Below are 18,584 nucleotides of genomic sequence, written 5' to 3' on the forward strand. Positions count from 1 at the left end.
TACTTTTCAACAGTTCTTAAAGTAAGTGATGAAAGATTTAATTCTTTTGAGCATCCTTCAGAGCAAGGAAAAATGATTTCATACATGTTATTAGTAATAAAACTGTTTCATTAATCATATACATTATTGCTTATTTCAGCAGATGTAGACACTAGTCATACCAACTTGTATCAGTCAAGATTGAAATACCTTTACTGGATACACTCACTCCTGCACATGACTACGCCTGCTTCACTCACATTTTGTGTGTAAAACTAAATAAAAGACAAGTTCTGCAATGGGAGAAGACCACTCACTTCACAGTTGATGGACTGGTATGAAAAAATCTTGTTTTGTGTAATAATGTAGTTTGTTTTAATCACTACCATGATAATTATAAACTGCTTGAATGTCAACTTCAGAGGGAGGCTAAAGTGGTCATAACCTCCAAAATGAAATCATGTGTTTGTAGGATTAGTGAAGGATTGATGAAGAATGAGATTAGACGCCAACCTCCAGAAACTCAAGGCATGAAAGCTATTGCACATAAGTATTGTTATCTACTGTGTCCAGTATGTAGTCGGCATTAAAATGTGGCTGAGCATTTACTGTCAGCATAAGGCATAAAGATGATAACCTCGAGTAGCCATATCTTCCAAGTGTTATAAATATGAGAATACAGCAAAGCTTTGATAAAAATTAAAGCATATGTTCTTCCATGACCTGCCACAGCAGTTGGCTCCAAAGAGTATATTATGTGCAAATATCTGAGAGTTACATTATTCAGATAGAATAATAGAGTAATATCTCCAGGTTCCTGCTTGAATGGTAGCATCTATCCCCAAATTTTACTCAAGGTGGGAGATGAAGAAAGACCGAACACTTTGTGTCGTTTCATTCTCAGTTCTGTTAAATTTATTATTGTAACATCAAAGTTGATCTCTGTGATTACTTGACTGAGCCAGGAGACAATATTCTTAAAAGAATTGCTTTTATATGACTCATGTTAATGAAAAGCCTCAAAGAAAAAGTTATTGCAACTAAAATTCAGTAGCTTGAACAGGATACAGTAGCAAGTCCTAACTGTGAGCAGCAGTTGCAGGCATGCAGGAATAGTGAAAAGAACTACAGTACTGTTAAGCTGGGAACACTGGAAGATTGGTTTGGACCAGTAAATGACCAATATTTCAATTGATAACAGACTAAGCATGGAGCTTGCAACTTGTTTTGAAAAGGCCATAGGCCCAAGAAACAGTTTTAAGGAGTCGGATCAAATAAAAATGCTTTAAGGAGAAATTCATAAGGAGGCCCTACATGGTTTTTTAAAACCATGATGGATGAAAGCCCAGAAAGAGCTGTTCTATGCCATTCAACATTTGATAATTTCTCTTGGTAATGATGGCAATTATTGGTACAGAGGCAATGAGTGCTGGTGTAGTCCTTGCAGCACATCTGACTTCCTTTCAGTTTCCTTGTTAAAAGTGATATGGTGAAGTCATGTACAGTGTCATGACTGAAGCTGCCGCAACTTCCAAAAAGCTTTTCTTTCTCTGAGTCTTGGCTGGATAACTTCCAGTTAGTGGAGTTTTGACTCATGTTTATAAACTTCACGAAGCCGTCTGTTGAGAATGAAGTGGGTTAAGGCATATACACGGTCCCAGAATTGTATTATTGCATTTGTCTTCCAGGCAGCTAGACCTGGGTGTGATGGGAATAAATCAGTAGTTTTGTTCATGGATGCTGCAAATAGATCAACAAGCAAGAGTCCCCAATAACTACCAGAGTGCTTTGTAAACACTACTGTTTATTGATCAATCCATTAGAAGTACACAGAACTTCCTTAGGTCACTGGCAACTGTTTCAAGCTTCTGGGGGTGAACCTGAGCAGTGATTGTTTGTCAAGTTGTGCCCACATGAAGATTAATCCCTCCTGTGTTCCTCCAGTAAGCAATATTCTTAATCGTTCATCCTCCCAAGAATGTCACAAATGCTTGGAGCCCCAAAAAAGGTCTTGAGCTTTAAAAACTTGGTATGAAGAAGCTCTTCTTATTCAGACCAACAATTCATCACGTGAAGAGCTAGATGTGTACCGAACCTTGAGTTAACAGAGGATATTGGAGCCATGAAATCTTGGGGATACTGAGAAACCCTCAGTGTACATGATCGCTGCCATCAACGGTCCAGCAACACCTTGTCTGCTACTGCAGCTGGATTGAACTCAAGCTGTGGGGCATGTTCCTCTAAAGGCACCAAATGGCTGATTAAAACTTGGCAGGACTTGGTCATAGGTGGGAAATGTCATCATCAAACCTAGATAAGTTGTTTTCATGAATAGGGTAAAGTCAGATTACTTACTTCCAGTTTACCTGCAGTCCTAAAGATTAACATAGACTGAAGAGAATGGGGAGGTGATGATGAATATCTTGTCTTGAAGAAGTTAGGATCAACTAGTCATTGAGGTTACACTGATGATGAATTCTGAATCAGTGTGAGCTATGCTGGCACAGGACTAAAGGCCTTGTGAAAACTTGCAGAACACTTAACAGGCCAGAGCAGGGGAGACAAAATTGATAAACTTTTCCCAGTAACATAAACCAAAGGAACTTCCTCAAGGACCATGGATGGGAGCGTGAAATTAAGCGTCTTGCGGATCTCACAAGGCCAGAAAATCTGCTCTCCTTAATGATTCCTATGTCTTTATCCTGAAAGAGGTCAAGCAAAGGAACTTTTTGAGTTGGCTGAGGTGTCCAATTTCAAACACCAGTGACTCCTGTATCTTTTCCTCAGTTGCCTACTTTTCTGTCATAAATTTCACCTCTGTATCCAGTGCTGGAAGCCTCTTATACAGACAGATGTAACACACGTTGGGGCTTTGGCTGCAGAAAGGGGAACGGATACCCTTTGGCAAAGGATATTGGTGACTAAAGTCTCTACTCCTGTCTCTCCTGAGTTCTCCAGTGTTTCCAGAAACAAGTCTTTAGTGAGGAATACATATTCTAAGAGGGAACCAGAGACTCGTCTGCACTTTCCTACTCAACCCAGCAATTTGGCTAGCAACCAGCCACCTCTGCTGAAACAAAAGGGTGAGCATGAGCATCTGGCAGGAGAAATACTAACGCCTAGTGTAATAGGATGACAAACTAATGGGGTAGCAGTGTGAAAGTGTTTGTATGCAGGCTGACAAGGCATCAGACGGAAAAGAAACTGTTAAACTGGAGTAGACTTTGAGGTGAACATCAATGCAGGGGAAGTACTGCCCATGTGTAAGCTGGCTACCTTGAAACGTCAGCCTGTCACGTTGACAGAGGATTCCTAAAAAAGACAAGGGGCTGGCTGTAAGGACCTCACAACAGAAGTCAGTGGAAGACAAGAGGACCAGGGTAAGTTGAATACAAGGATGGGTGTCCTACGAGAGAGAACATCCTCCTATAAGTCTTGGCTTTTTCTTGTATTTTGGCACTGTAAGACATGCTGGCATCACTGAGCACCCATCCTTGCCAATTCAAAAGGACAGAGCCTTACCTACAGAACTGCTTGTAAGTATCCACCTCAGCAAGAACCAAAGAGACAAGACCTGGCAAAAAAAAAAAAAAAAAAAAAAAAATCACACATTCCTCACTCCCAGTGGAAGGATGACAAGCCTGGAAAGAATACCTTGCATCCAGAATAAGACATTCTTAGGGGTGGTAATGACAGACTATGCCTGAGGAAGATCATAATCCTTGCATCAACAGCTCTTCATAATTCTGAAATAATTTCACAGGCACAGCTTCTTTAGATGGTCAGGAAGGGCTTTCATTAAGGAAATTTTGCACATCCATTCCAGTGCCTTGACAAAACAAGTCACATCTTGAAAGTCACTGATATCCTCAGCGTTCTTTACACCATTCCTCCACCAGTAGCACTTTGTCCTGGGAGAGAGAAGTGGGCTGAGTAAATTTGGGTAGTTTTGCCTGAAAAGATGACAGGCAAAGAGGAGGACCTCCTATTGCAAGCAGGAGAGGAGTCGAAGTTTCAAATTGAAAACATTACCAGAGACTGATACATCAGCTCAACCATGATTTGCAAAGAGTGAGCTGGTCATGAATTTAACTGGCTGTGAATGACAGCATTCCACATATGAGTCACTGGCATCTCTACAGTGACACCACAAATGAGATTTCAAGCCACTTCCTCCTTTGTCACATTTCTGACAAATAATCTCGAGCAGTCATCCCCAATGGAGCAAAATCACAGTTTCTCTGCTAGCTGGCTCCAGTGATGAAGAAAAATAAATCCTAATAGTAGTAGTTCTCAGAATGCCAATGCTCAAGAGATCACGAATCTCGGCTTCAAGAATTGTTATAGAAGGTGGCGCCAGAGTCAAGTCATGGGGCATGGAGAGTTACGTTCTTCTGCCATGAAACAACAGCTTTTTTTGTGTTGATATGGATGGTACAGTGGAAGTCATGGCTGTAGAAGGTGCAGTTGGTATGGATCAACATTTAGTTTAGTAATGGACCAGATCCATGGCTACAGAAGTTGAAGATTTGAGCAAAAACTCTAGCAATGGGTGCAACTCAGTAAGTGAAAAGTCAGCAAATGCCATAACAAGGCTTGAATGGTTTACAGAATATCCAAGAAAACCTGTAGGCAGAATAAGTAGTCTTACTTCCTCTTCCAAGTTGGCAGCTGGATAGCATAACCAGAAACTAGCAGAGGCAGCACTGACAGAAGCATAATAGAAACTACTGGAGAAGAGTTATGAGTCAAAGGGGTAATTGATTGGAATATCTCATCTGGGAGTCAGGAGGTGCATAGAGCAATCATCACACTGCAGACATTACTCCCGTTGGCAGGAGGAATATTGTTAAGTCATGGCAAAGATATGAATGAGGAAAGTCCCTTTCCCTCTCAGTAGGACACAATAATCACATGACACAAATATGGGAGGAGACAGACTGAGAGGAGGCCCATATCCATTAAAGCACTGATCACTGGTATATAGGAAAATTTAGTTGAAAACACAGAAGTAACACATTCAGACGGAGATGAAAATCACACAAAATTGCAGGACTCAAAGTTATAGGTCACTGAGCATATATGAATTTGAGCCCCTTTAATGTATAATACCCAAAATTAAAAGTTTAAATAAAACAATAATTGTGCAGTAACTAAGGAAAACCAACTGGTATGTCACATAGCTACCATCCTAACAAATACTGAATTAACTGATAAATGTATTGGTAAAAAGAAATTTTGCAGTTACAGAAATGAAGCAAACTTATGATTACAAAAACATATAAAAATTGAAAACTGAAGACCCTGAAAACAAACATGTGACATTTTAAGTGAAAATAACAAAGGCTCTGCCAGATTGTAAAATGTTAATCTTGACACACACACTAAGACAGGCACATGAAAAGTGAAACTGAAGTGAACAACTGTGCCTCACGCAGGTCTGAGAGCAGGTGCAGTAGAGGCTTTGAAATTTTGATCGATGAAATTTGGCGTGACTGGTATTTCCACATCTGCAGTAATAAGGTAGTACAGTATATGATAATGGGATTTTAATGAAACAAACAGCACTTAATAGTGAGAGACTCATTACATGGCATTATTACAACTAAGCACTCAGAATGTGTATAAAAGTTTGTTTGAAAATATGTAAATAATTAAATAATAACTTCATGGTAATTCACTTGCCATATTTTTAAGAGGACTATAATGAAATATAATTCTTTTTTTAAACGTACAGAAAACTAAGGAAAAAAACAACATCAGGTTTCTTGTAAAATTATTTTATGTAAAATTTGTCAATAATAAAAATGTTCACATCCTTCAAATTACATTCTAAAATACTGCCAAAACATCAGGGTCGGCCTGTAGCTTCAGAAGTGTGACCTTAAAACAAACAAACAAAAAAAAAGGGAAAACAAAACTTACATATAATACAAACTTTACAATGATACAAAGGAATCATACAAATATTCAAGGAATTGAACTTAACTTGCAGAGAAGGGAGAAGAAGGGGAGGAGGAATTTTACATTCATAAAAACAAATAATTTGCTTTTATCAAGCAGCAGCTGCATCCTTATCCATATTGCATTGCATTGCAGTGGATGTAGTGTGGTATGAGAGGGCTTAACAATTTGTACAATGCTGATGCCATCGTCGGCCATTGAATCAACCAGTGCAGTGGGGCAGACTGAGCACCTTCCACATTGCATGACAACCTGTCCTTTGTCACATATAACAGGAACAACTTCACTAGTTAAATATCAAAATCTCTTATTTTTCCACCCATATAACACATATACACAAGACAACAAGACTGATTGTTAGTTTAGTAAACCAATTATTGTACTTTGTTTCCATAAAACACATCAAACGAAGTCTTAGCTGCACCTTCAGACAGCACAGATTATAGAAATTCCTTTACTTTAAAAAGTCACACTAGTGGGACATTACGAGTCCCAGAATAATCCACCACAGTCTAGACATATTACACGAAAGACTTTATTGTATGTGCATGAGGCCGGCTCACATCACTTGCTCTGCAAATCAATGCATCGTCATGATGATGAAGGATGTCACTCCTAACCAAGCCCTCCTGCACCACTATTATTCCACCACATCACTGCACTGGTATGAAATCTTTTTTTATTATTTTTTATTTTCAAGCAGTTAATAACAACCACTGAAGGACAGGTGAACAGAGCAAGAATCACTTACACTACAAAGCACCCCGGTAACAGTATCGAAACTACAAACTTACAAGTTGCCCTGAAAAGTGAGAACTGAGTGGACTGTGCGGGGCAGGGGGGCGACCCCACCACTGGACGGGCACACGGGTGGGTGGGGGGCGACCCTCACAACCCACCTTAGGTTCACTGGTCATGAGGGCAGGGAGGGTCTGTGGGGGAGGGGGCACGCCACCACCACCACCACCACACTTGAGCAGTATCACCACCACCGCCACAACCACCACCACTGACTACCAGCAGAGGAGGAGGGAGGGGTAGAGTTGCATAGTGGTGAGTGTGCTGGGCGGCAGCTGCTAGCACCAGGTCACCTGTGAGGTAGTTTTCCCCACGCCTCACTTGGGGTTAAATGGGAAGCCCTGACCAGGCATAGGCCCAGGACCAGTCATGCCTGGAGGTCCTCCAGGAGGCCCTGTGACTACAGGCCCTGGGCCACCTGGTCCTCCTATTGGCCCAGACATCGCCATACTAGGGCCCCCACGAGTATTGGTGGCATACAGCTGCTGCTGGAAGCTGTGGAACTGGGCGGCATAGGTAGGGTCTGCTGTAGTAGGCCCCATGAATGGATTATTCTTGAAGTTACCAGACTGACCCATAGATGGCGGAAGAGGCTGTGCTGTATCTGGTGCTCCACCCATACCTCCCCCCATATTCATGTTTACAGGAGAAGTTTTAGGACCATACATGGGGCCTGATGCACTCATCATCTGATTAGGGCCACCAGGGTTTGGCCCGGGACCACCTGCCATAGGGCCACCACTCATGTTGGGACCTGGACCACCCATTGCATACATGTCACCACCCATTCCACCCATCATACTCTGAGGACTGGGGCCACGCATCATTGGACCCCCACCTCTAGGTCCCATCATTTGACCAGGTCCCATAGGTCCACCACCCATCATATTTGGGTTCATTCCCATTGGTCCATTTGGTCCCATCATGGGTCCACTAGGTCCACCCATTGGGCCATTTGGGCCCATCATTGGTCCACTGTGCCCACTCATTCCACCTCCCATGTGGCCACCCATTGGACCATTAGGACCCATTCCCATGGGACCAGCTGGACCACCCATAGGACCCCCTGGCCCTGACATTGGGAATGGCCCATTAGGTCCACTCATATTATTCATGTTGTTATTCATATTCACCATAGGTCCATTAGGTCCAGCCATAGTGCACATAGGGCCCCCAGGCCCTCCCATTGGTGCCCCTGGACCATTCATGGGCCCAGGCATATGTCCACCCATTGGCCCACATGGTCCACTCATAGAGATTGTTGACATTGGCACAGGGGGCCCACACATTGAGTTAGGAGTACTACTATTCGGGAACATCGGAGAACCGGGCACTTTGTTTTCATTAGGATTATTAAAACGTGGTAAGAAATCCAAGCTTGGTGGTGCTCTTGGGCCATTGCCTGTGTTCTGAGGTCTAGCTGGTAAATATTGTATGGTATTAGGAGCACTGGGTTTAACTTGAACATTGGCACCAGGATAGGGCCCAGCCATAGAACAATTAGGAGCTGGAGGTCTCACCATGTTATTGGGACCTCCCATGCGAGGATTTGGCCCACTCATCATGGCCATGTTTGGAGAAGTGCCTCTTGGACCACCACCACCATTGTTTCCAACAGGAGATGTCATGGCACCATGCCCTTGTAACATGCCTGGACTAGATGATACTGGTGGCATTCCCATCATATTTCCAGAGCCATCCATCATATTCCCACCTGGTCCACCATGCATCACATGACCTGTGGTGACATTTGGCCCAGTTGGCATTCCAGCTCCACTTGACACACATCCACTGTTTGGCATCGCAGGACCACCACCCAAGCAACTACCTGGGCCAGTAGGTGGAGCACCAGGACCAGCTGGAGCACCTGTCCCCAACATCGATCCTGTGCCAGAAGGCATAGTAGGAGTAGGAGCAGATGATACTGGTGGGGAGGAACCAGCTCCTCCTGATGTCAACTGCTGGCTCATCTGTGCCATGGATGAGATCGGATCAAATACCTTGCCGGGCCCTGGAGCTGACAGCGATCCTGGGGTACTACAATTAGGGTTAAGAGGCATGTTGGCTGCTGAAGGATTATGAAAATCACCACCTATATCCATTGACGTCATTTTTCCTGGTGACATAGAAAATCCACTACCCATTTTACCCATCATCTGATTGTTACTGCTACCAGATGCACCTCCTGCACCACCCGACGGCCCAGTGAAACGTGATCCCATGTTTGCCATGTCTCCAGGGCCACCAGGTCCAGGTCCTGGCCCTGTTCCTGTTGTTGCTGATGCTGTTGCTGTTCCTGTTGCTCCTGCTGGTGTTCCTGTTGCAGTCTGGGTGCTTCCTCCCCCAGACTGGAGTGGCGAAGCTCCTGGAAATCTTGGCATTGTATCAGGCCCACTTGGTGTAGTAGGACCACTGCACATATTACTAGGGGTTTTTGGAGATGGCACGGGAAATCTCGTATCCATAGATGGAGTCTTTGGGCCGCCCTGACCACTGACAGAGTTACTACTATTATTACTGTTATTATTATTATTACTATTATTATTATTATTATTGTTATTATTATTATTATTACTACTGCTGTTATTGCTACATGTATTAGTGGGGGTTGTGGTTGTTGAAGTGCTGGTTTGAGCTTGGGGTGAGGGGCCAGTGTATCGTTGCTGAGGTCCTTTATTTTCAGGTGTTGCTTGAGGAGTTTGTGGAGCTGAAGGTACAGCCATACCTGGTGATGGCACTGGGAATCTATCTGGAGTGTTTGGACCAGTAAATCTTGTATTGGCTTCTGATGATGGTGTGAGTGGAGTGGTTGGACCTCCTAAAGGAGTTCCTGGTCCAGACACACGGCTCCCATCTACACTTGTATCTCCCATACTGTAACAACAAAAATTATTAATTTCAATATATACTTTCAGAACAGGTAAGGTGAAAAAACCCACATTTATAGATATGAAAAATACCAACTGACAATGAAAGTAAAAGGAATAAAAAAAAATACACATCTTCATTATCATTCTGCTTATGGTTTCCAAAAACCCAAAAAGGCTAGTCCAGCCTTCATTACATATACTGTATAATCAGACTTTTCCTTGATTCCCCATGTAATATGGTTGGCTAGTCTAATAATATTACACTTGCATAAGTAATTTATACATTGTGTAACACTAGGTGTTTCTTTGGAAGGTTAAGACATTTTTATTTTACTGTGTTAATGCCAAAAGAATCTTCATGGCTAATCAGATGTTAAGACTTCATTTATGAGCATCCATATGATTTAATGCTTATTTGTGGAATAATTTTTCAAAAAAGCAAAAAAATCAATCTAAACCTTTTCACGTACTTCATTTTATAACATTATGTATGTCTGTTTTAGAGCAGCCCATAAGAATGTTATGTTGATAAGTTTGTTCTTAAAAGCTGCTCTAGGAGCAGACCCCATGTCAGCACATGGCTGGTTTAATGAAAAATAAAAACTTGTTCTAAATTACAGTATAAGAAATGGCTTCAATTTATTTTCTTTATGTTCTTGTGGCCAATATTTCCAGTTATATTAAAACATACTTGCTATTCATAAATAATGTCTTATCTGATTAGCTATGAAAGTTATTTTCACAGCTTGAACACAGTAATAGAAAAAATCAGTTAACACTTCTAGTTCCTGAAAATTCTAGTGTTACCTGATACACATGTGGAAGTATATATTATTAGACTGCTAAACCTTTGAAATAAAGTGAACAAAGGATATGGGAATTACTTGATATAAGTGCATAAATTACACACCTTCAGATACTTCATTTCAATAACTTAGTCATCTAAAATTTCTACTGTTCGCTATCCTAGCAATCACATCATCTTCAATAAAAATGTCTACACAATATTATCACATTGTTTCACTTTAGCAACCTTAGTGATTAAAAAGAAAATATTCATTTAGGCATCATTATTCTCATTTTATTTCTCAAGGTCTTTTTAGTGCACTCTCAATATCAGTTTCAAAGAATTAAACTCAACCAAATACTAATAAAAGTTGAAAGGTCCCTTTAATTTTTACTGTCATATGAAATAACTTGAATCAATCCATAAATTTTTGTTACTCTGACATTTAAAGAATAATGCACAACCTGTAATGCCAAAATTCTTCATAAAATTGAAAAGTAACCCCCATCATAATTTCAACATAAGGTCAACTTATCATAATTTCAAATTTAATATATTTCCCCTGAACCAATCCAATTTATTCTTTCCAAGATGTTTCATTTCACTTTCAAGTACCTAAATTTTGGCTGACTAACAACTTCAAGAAATCCTTACAGGTCACAAGCTTACCCCTCCAAAAATATAAAAATAAACTGATTTAACTGTTTTCTTAAGAAAAAATTTTCATCTCGCACATTCTACAGCATTCAAAATTTAAACATGCCATTGCTATTGACACCTTTTGAGAGTCACTTCCTCTAAAGTATTTATAGTGAAAGCTCCCACATTCACAGCACTCCTAAGATAAGCTTAAACTTTCCACCCATACCATTACCTGATGACAGATTTTCATACAGTACAGTATAAGGTTCAAAATGAGCACATTCATAAGGAAAAATCCATGTTGTATTTTGTTCTAACACAAATTACACTGTCTGCATACTGTATATACTAGAATCTTTGAACCATTCCATGAAATGCACATTTCCCAGTTATTGAGTACTATATTGCATTTTCTTCTTGAAGCTGTTTTAATAAGTTTTAGAGCAATTGGGTGGAGTAATCATAGCATTACAATGGCAATCTTCACACCTGCATTGTAAATCCAGTTAAATTAAAAGCCAAAACACTCAAAAGTTATGTAAAATTATTGAAGTTACAACAGTTTTATTTACATCTACCACATTAAGTCTAGAAACAAATTTTTTCACAAAACATCTTGAGACTTGTGAAGGTACATGCCTGAGAGACCACCCTTGCAATAGAAAATATTCTATAACTCTACCAGTGGAAATAAAGTAAACACTACCTAGCATTTTGGCAACAAGTTAAAGTTTGTATTTGCAGTGTGTGTGGAAGCCATCATTATTAATTTAAATATACAAATAGATAGATTTCTAAGCATCAGGATGCATCCACCCACATTGTATGTACATAATATGCTTCAGTTCCCCTTCCCCCACCTTGTCTTTTTGTACAATTTGTGGAATACTTACGGGGACATTATTTCAGAATCCCTAAGGCTGGTATTCGGCTGTTTCTGTATGGTTAATTCTTGACCTTCAAAACTACTGAGATATTGAATTTGTTGAGGTGAGGGAACGGGCATCAGGTTAGGTTCCTTTCCCCCTTGTTGCGCAGCATTTGACGGTTGGTGTTTCTGCTGCGCAAAGTTTTGTAGTTGGCGTCCAAATGTCATATCACCTGTGAAACCGAGGTCTTATTATTAACTGTAAAGTAAATAAGCAAACTTGCAAAAAATTCTTAATCCACCACATACTTTTTACAGTATTGAACCTTGTTAAATGATTGTGCTTAAAACAGTAACATGAAAAATAGGCAAGGGACCTTCTATGTAACGGTGGTCCTTTTCTTTGGAAGATGTAGCTTATCATACTGCAGTTTGCTAAACTGGCCTTGTAAGAAGGGAGTATAGTAATTGGTAGTACTATAGTAAAGTTAAATGCTTATTCCTCACATTTAGATTTCAATAGTGTACCGTAACTAAACTTCTATTCTTGAGGACTTCATTTAAATGCATAATTCAAGATATCAATTATAGAACATTGGCTACACAATATCATCAAAATATGACTGATTTACAAAATGTAACAATTTCACTACTTCCACATGCTTCTAAATTTGCACTGCTCTTATGCATTAAAATTGTTGATAGTTCATTTTACAAGGCTAAAAGATCAGATGTACTTCATCCCCAACTGAAGCTTCAGTGCAAAAATAAGTCCTCCCATGAATCTGGTTATTTGGATAAAAATGTCAATACTGCCATGTTTCCCCTTAAAATTGGTGTGCATGTCAACATCCAAAGATTTTGAATAAAAAATATACACAGAAAGCTTGTTGGAATAGAAGCAGTTACTGCTAGAAAAAAAAAGTGTACATTACCAATAACCATGAGCAAAATCTAAAACAAACAAAAATTTTTTTCTTGCACCAATAACTATGAGAAAAATCTTAAGTAACAATAGGATGCTCATCTTCCAGGATGGCATGTCAGACTATAAAATAGTTATAAAAAATTCAACACTGCTGAGAACTTATGAAAGGAACTCTTGTTAAAAATCAAATTTAAACAAAGGCAAATGGCAGGTCATACATGAAACACTGAGTGGAGAAGGTGGGAAGTGAATTTTATTTCATCCAAATACTTTAAGGAATGTGTTAAAATCTTGAGAAAGCACAACAAATGGGAGAAAAGTTAAAATGATAAGTGTTTACTTACTATTAATGTCAAAAGTACAAGGTAGTTTCAGCAAAAGTTTTAATCAAGCTTTATAAAAAAATAATCTCTAGCTATTATTTCCAATAATGAACTTCATTAAAAATGAACAGAAAATGAGTTCAACAAAAGTAGCTGAATATATTGGCTTTGAAATAACAATGACTGCCTTGACATTGCCCAATGTCACCTTAAATACTAGGTTTTGTAAACATTGACATTATTTTAGGCTTTTTACACATGTAAACATTCACAGTTTCCTTGAATATTCAACATATGTACATCATAATGACTGATTGATGGTGTTGTTTGATAAAATACTATTTTCTTAGTTCCCTAATACTTCCCCTCTACCAAACTAATGCACATTGACATCTGCCATGTGCTTACAAAGTGAAACAAACTTACCTGACTGAGGTGTATGTGGCTGCTGATCCTTTTGTGTTAGAGAGGGACTGGTTATTGGGGGACCACTTACAGGGGTTGAAGGGTTGCTAGGATTAAGTGGTCTTGGTGAATCAACTGGGCCGCTCATTCTCATACCCGGCCCTCCTCCTGGACCACCACCTGGCATTCGCGGCGATGTCATGGCACACATGGACGGTGAGCCAGGAGAAGACAATGGCCCATTACCCATCGGACGAGGTCCTTGGTATGGTGGAGGTGGACCCTGCATGCGGGAACCAGGCGCCATTGGACGCATGCCGCCAGGACCCATTCCACCACTCATTGTTCCAGGCATCATTGGTCCACCAACCATATGACTGCCCATGCCCATTGGCCCACCTGGCCCCATACCCATTGGGCCACCAGGTCCCATAGGACCATTAGGACCCATATGCCCATTAGGACCCATGGGTCCATTAGGACCCATATGCCCATTAGGACCCATGTGACCATTAGGACCCATCGGACCATTTGGACCCATCGGACCATTTGGACCCATTGGGCCATTTGGACCCATTGGGCCATTTGGACCCATTGGACCACCTGGACCCATAGGACCCCCAGGACCCATAGGTCCTCCTGGACCCATAGGACCATTAGGTCCCATTGGGCCTCCAGGACCCATGGGGCCACCAGGTCCCATAGGACCTCCAGGACCCATAGGACCACCTGGACCCATAGGTCCCATTGGTCCCATAGGACCCATGGTATTGTCTGGGCAACCGGAACCTTTTTTCCTCTTACTTTCAAAGAATTCAGCTTGTAATCTTTGCCATTCCACCTGAGCTGCAGCATTGGGACCTCCCATCATCATTGACTGTGGACCTCCTGGCCCCATCCTCATGCCAGGACCCATAGGACCACCCATCATATTTGCCTGTGATGTCATCATGTGGTTCTGCCCCATCATTGGTCCACTTTGGGACATCATAGAATTTGGCCCTCCAGGACCCATCATACCTGGTGACATTCCCATTCCTGATCCAGGTCCCATTCCTGACCCTGGTCCTGGACCCATTCCACCTTGTGGGCCCATTCCAGGGCCTGGACCCATGCTGGTATTTGGCATACCTGGACTAGGCCCCATTCCTGGACTCGGACCCATTCCCGGTGAAGGTCCCATACTTGGACTAGGCCCCATTCCTGGAGAAGGTCCCATTCCTGTAACTGGAGAAGGGCCCATGCATGATACAGGTGTGCTCTGTGAACATGGAGGACCTGACTGGGATGACACTGCAGTAGATTGACTCTGAGAACACGGTAACATATTAGATCCTCCTGAACTGGTAGAGCATGCTGGCTGACCCCCCGGGTGCCCTGCTTCACTCTGGCTAGGAGAATGTAGTTCTGGTAACAACAATGCCTGCATTTGACGTAACCTAGCCATCTGCTCTTCTCTGTGTTGTCGTTGCTCTGGGGTTAAGTGGTCATCAGGCACCTTCACACCAGCTGGGGCACCTGCAATATAAAAACATTAAACAAATTAATTTATCAACCCAACGACTGTTTATAATCCTTTCTTAACCTTTATGCCTTGGCATAAAATTTAACCGCAGTACTGTGATGAAACTTGTACATATATTCCAGCTTTGACACATGTTTATTATCATACGTTCATGTATGCCTTAAATTTGTCAAAAAAATATATAATGTACAGAATTTAATTTTCTTTTTCTCACTCTATATAAACACAAATATACTGAAGTACGAGAAACATAAGTATTTATATATTCAAGCCTAATGCAAAATTTATAACATTTTTACTTTAAGCTACTTGCCAAAAGAGCTCTCAAAACATTTCAAAATATCAAGTGATTTGATAAACTAGGCTGCCAATTTTGACTGAAAAGTATTTATGTGGCATTTATCCAGTAACTCTTACTGATACTATAGTAAAAAAATTTCCTGAATCACAGAAAATTCACATATTACTCTTAGATTTCAAACAATGATAAATGATTTCAAATATCACAAGCTCTTACTGAAAAACTAGGAAAAACATTTAGACTTTGCAACTGTCTTGGTTAAGTCACAATTCCAACTGAATTATATTTATAGTATGCTATGCCTATGCTGTATTGTTTCCTATTATTATTATTTCAGTGTCAAACAGAAAAACAGCGCAAAATATATATCGCACATTTCCTAGTGGCACCCCACCAGAGAAATCATGTTTTCAAAGCCATAAAAGAACCAATGCTTTGGCTGGTTGCTATTTTGTAGGTGGAACATTACAGTACTAAAATATGTGGCAGGCAGGCAATTTTGAACATTCTTCATCTTCTACTGCCAAAGATCTGATTATGGCCTTTTGGAGAATAAGGTTACAGCAAGGACTTTCTAAAAACAAAATAAATAAATAACTCTGACACTGATTCCCAATTTAACACTTTCAGCTTTAGTTTTCCTAACATTTTTATCATATTTTTTGTACAGCAAAAAATGCAGCTTATCACAAATACACTGATTACTGATTAAAGTATCTAAGATAATTGTTTTTATATAACAAATGATAGTGGTACAAATCAATGAAATGAAAATTCAAGTTCTTTTAAATAAACTGACATAAAAGGTGTACAGTAAACCCCCCCCGTATTCGCGAGGGATGCATACCACACCCCCTCATGAATAACTAGAACCCTCGAATACTTAGAACCTTTGAAAAAATACTTAGAACTGCCTATTTTGATAGTTCAAACACAATAAAAAACTAAAAATGCTTATACAGGAATTATCCTACTCAGGATGGGGTTAGGTTCCAAAAAAACCCATTGTTTGTTGGAAAAAACGTATCTCGAATATAGCCTAGCCTACAGTAACATGTATACATATATGGTAGCCTAGCCTACACTATAAAGTATACTCTATACATATGTGGTATAGTAATTATTAATATCAGGTAATTCTGGAGGTTCATGCAGTGACTTATAATAATTCAATACAAAGAGAAATTGAATAACAAACAAGAATCAGCTTAGCCTACACTATGGTATGTCGTATACATACATAGTAGCGTAACCTACATTGTACTGTACTCTATATTCACGTATTGTATTATACACACATCAACATAACAAATGCATCTTTTCCACGGATCTTTTAAAATGTTATGCCTTAATTCACTGTATCCAATAGTACTGTAAATATTCTTATAATGCTTTTGTATTATAAATTGCGATCATAGTGATCAATGTTTTGGTTGGGAAATTGTTTATGTGGTGTTCATTTCGCCGTGTTTAATCCAGTTCAGAGTGCTTTTCTTGCTTCTAGTAAGCGTAAATGAATCTCTAGATACTTTATTTATATGGGTCAAGGTTATTTTTCGCTATACTGTATGAAGTGTTTTTAAGTCGAAATATAACCTGAATACATCTTGTTGTGAAATTAACTTGGTTATTTTTTCGTTAATAGATGACGTTGGCCGTTTGGGGGCGTTTGTTTTGTGTAAAAAAATCAAAATTCCGTTCGTTATTTTCACTTGATTTCATCATAATACGAGCTTTACGTATTTATCGTTTATCAGCGTAAAAATAGCAGTAATGTGTTCTTTCATGCTCATTAGTTTTGATTAAAATACTTTCTCTCCAATTTTAATTATGGTCGAGTTTCATGCATGTTGCTGATGCACGATAATTTACAGTCATTAGCAGACTGAACATTGTTTTCTCAGCTTCAGCTACAACTTGCAGCATAAATTTAGCAGTATATTTCCTTGCCGATCTTTTATCCATACCGAATAAGGGTATAATGTAAAAATATATCAGTCCTATTCTACTTAACGTCATTTGTACTACAACCTACGGTAATTGTGCATTACCATACGATGGTTGAAATACAAGTAAAAGGGCTGTTACCCGATTTGGTGATAAACAAAACAAAACAGTTTCTCGGCCGGCTGTTTATGGCTGTACGCATTTACTAACAATACTTTTATCATTCTCTGTTACTTTTTTAACTAGAAGATGGGATAAAGAGTTGGAGGAAAAGAAGCTGGTCTATTGTAATTTGGTCTCGCTCACTGCCTGATTTATGGTGCTGCCTGCGCAAAATTTAAAAATATTTTGTAAATATTGTTGTATCAGTATTAACTGCTTACCCCATTGCAAAATCGAATTATTGTAAGGTGAACTATTGTAACTCAGCACTACCTGAGCATTTTAATAGTTTTATCACAAAAAGTGCATTTAGTCATGAAAATGAGATGAAAATACAGATAATTAATATTTCTCAGTGAAAAATACCGTGAATGGGCGGATTTTTAGCGAATAATGCGTATGTATGTTCCATAGAGAAATCAGCGAGACCACGAATACAGGGGGTTTACTGTATTAAGAAAATGTTGCTGCTGTAGCACAAAATACTAAGAACTCCATTACCATTAAACTTGGTTTAAATAAAGGAAGTATCAGCATACCTGGCATTCTCTGCCCAGGTCCATTTGGACCCATCATAGGTCCCATCATGTGAGGACCAGGTCCTCCTGACATTGCACCAGGGCCACCAGGACCCATCATACCAGGCCCTCTAGGTCCCATCATTCCTGCTCCTCCATTGGGACCAGGACCCATCATTCCTGGACTAGTCATACCCCCTCCACCAGGGCCCATCATGCTCGGTCCACCATCAACCCCCTGTTAATAAACAAATTTGGAAAGGATTAGTTAAAATATTCAGGCCATGTTAACCAAAAAGGAAAAAAATACAATTCTTATTTTCAAAGAAGTAAGAACCATAATACTCTATATATAATACCATGCTAACCATAATACTCTATATATAAAGCTTACTTCAAAATTTCTTCTGATATTCTAGTTGAAAATATGCATGATGAAAATTATTATGAAAGAATTTTATATTTTAACTAGGCTAGCCTGGAAGAATCACTCTCATATATGGGAACAATAAAAACTATGTTGTATGCTGTAGCTGTTAATATATAGCTAATATAAAAAAGTGAAAG

The 18,584-nt window shown here is 39.8% G+C and overlaps 1 protein-coding gene and 1 long non-coding RNA gene across 8 annotated transcripts in view; one reads left to right on the forward strand and one right to left on the reverse strand.

The window, feature by feature from the left end:
* The window catches only part of LOC136837206 (uncharacterized), a 34,236-nt gene extending 23,615 nt beyond the window's left edge, over positions 1–10,621 (forward strand). For 2 of the 4 annotated variants that reach the window (XR_010852623.1, XR_010852622.1), the window contains exons 2-3: positions 140–314; positions 9,425–10,621. This is a non-coding gene — a long non-coding RNA (uncharacterized lncRNA). The remainder of the gene's footprint in view (positions 1–139; positions 315–9,424) is intronic. The other 2 variants (XR_010852625.1, XR_010852624.1) reach the window with 1 other exon arrangement.
* Positions 5,744–18,584, reverse strand: part of LOC136837204 (collagen alpha-1(I) chain-like) — a 505,330-nt gene continuing 492,489 nt past the window's right edge. For all 4 annotated transcript variants that reach the window (XM_067101875.1, XM_067101873.1, XM_067101874.1 and 1 more), the window contains 4 exons: positions 18,039–18,255; positions 13,586–15,082; positions 11,934–12,141; positions 5,744–9,615 (listed from right to left, as the gene is read on the reverse strand). In XM_067101875.1, the coding sequence (XP_066957976.1) occupies positions 7,059–9,615; positions 11,934–12,141; positions 13,586–15,082; positions 18,039–18,255 (4,479 nt within the window). In that variant the 3' untranslated portion in view covers positions 5,744–7,058. The remainder of the gene's footprint in view (positions 9,616–11,933; positions 12,142–13,585; positions 15,083–18,038; positions 18,256–18,584) is intronic.

The sequence above is a fragment of the Macrobrachium rosenbergii genome, chromosome 58 (assembly GCF_040412425.1).
Source record: "Macrobrachium rosenbergii isolate ZJJX-2024 chromosome 58, ASM4041242v1, whole genome shotgun sequence".
Classification (NCBI taxonomy): Eukaryota; Metazoa; Arthropoda; class Malacostraca; order Decapoda; family Palaemonidae; genus Macrobrachium; species Macrobrachium rosenbergii.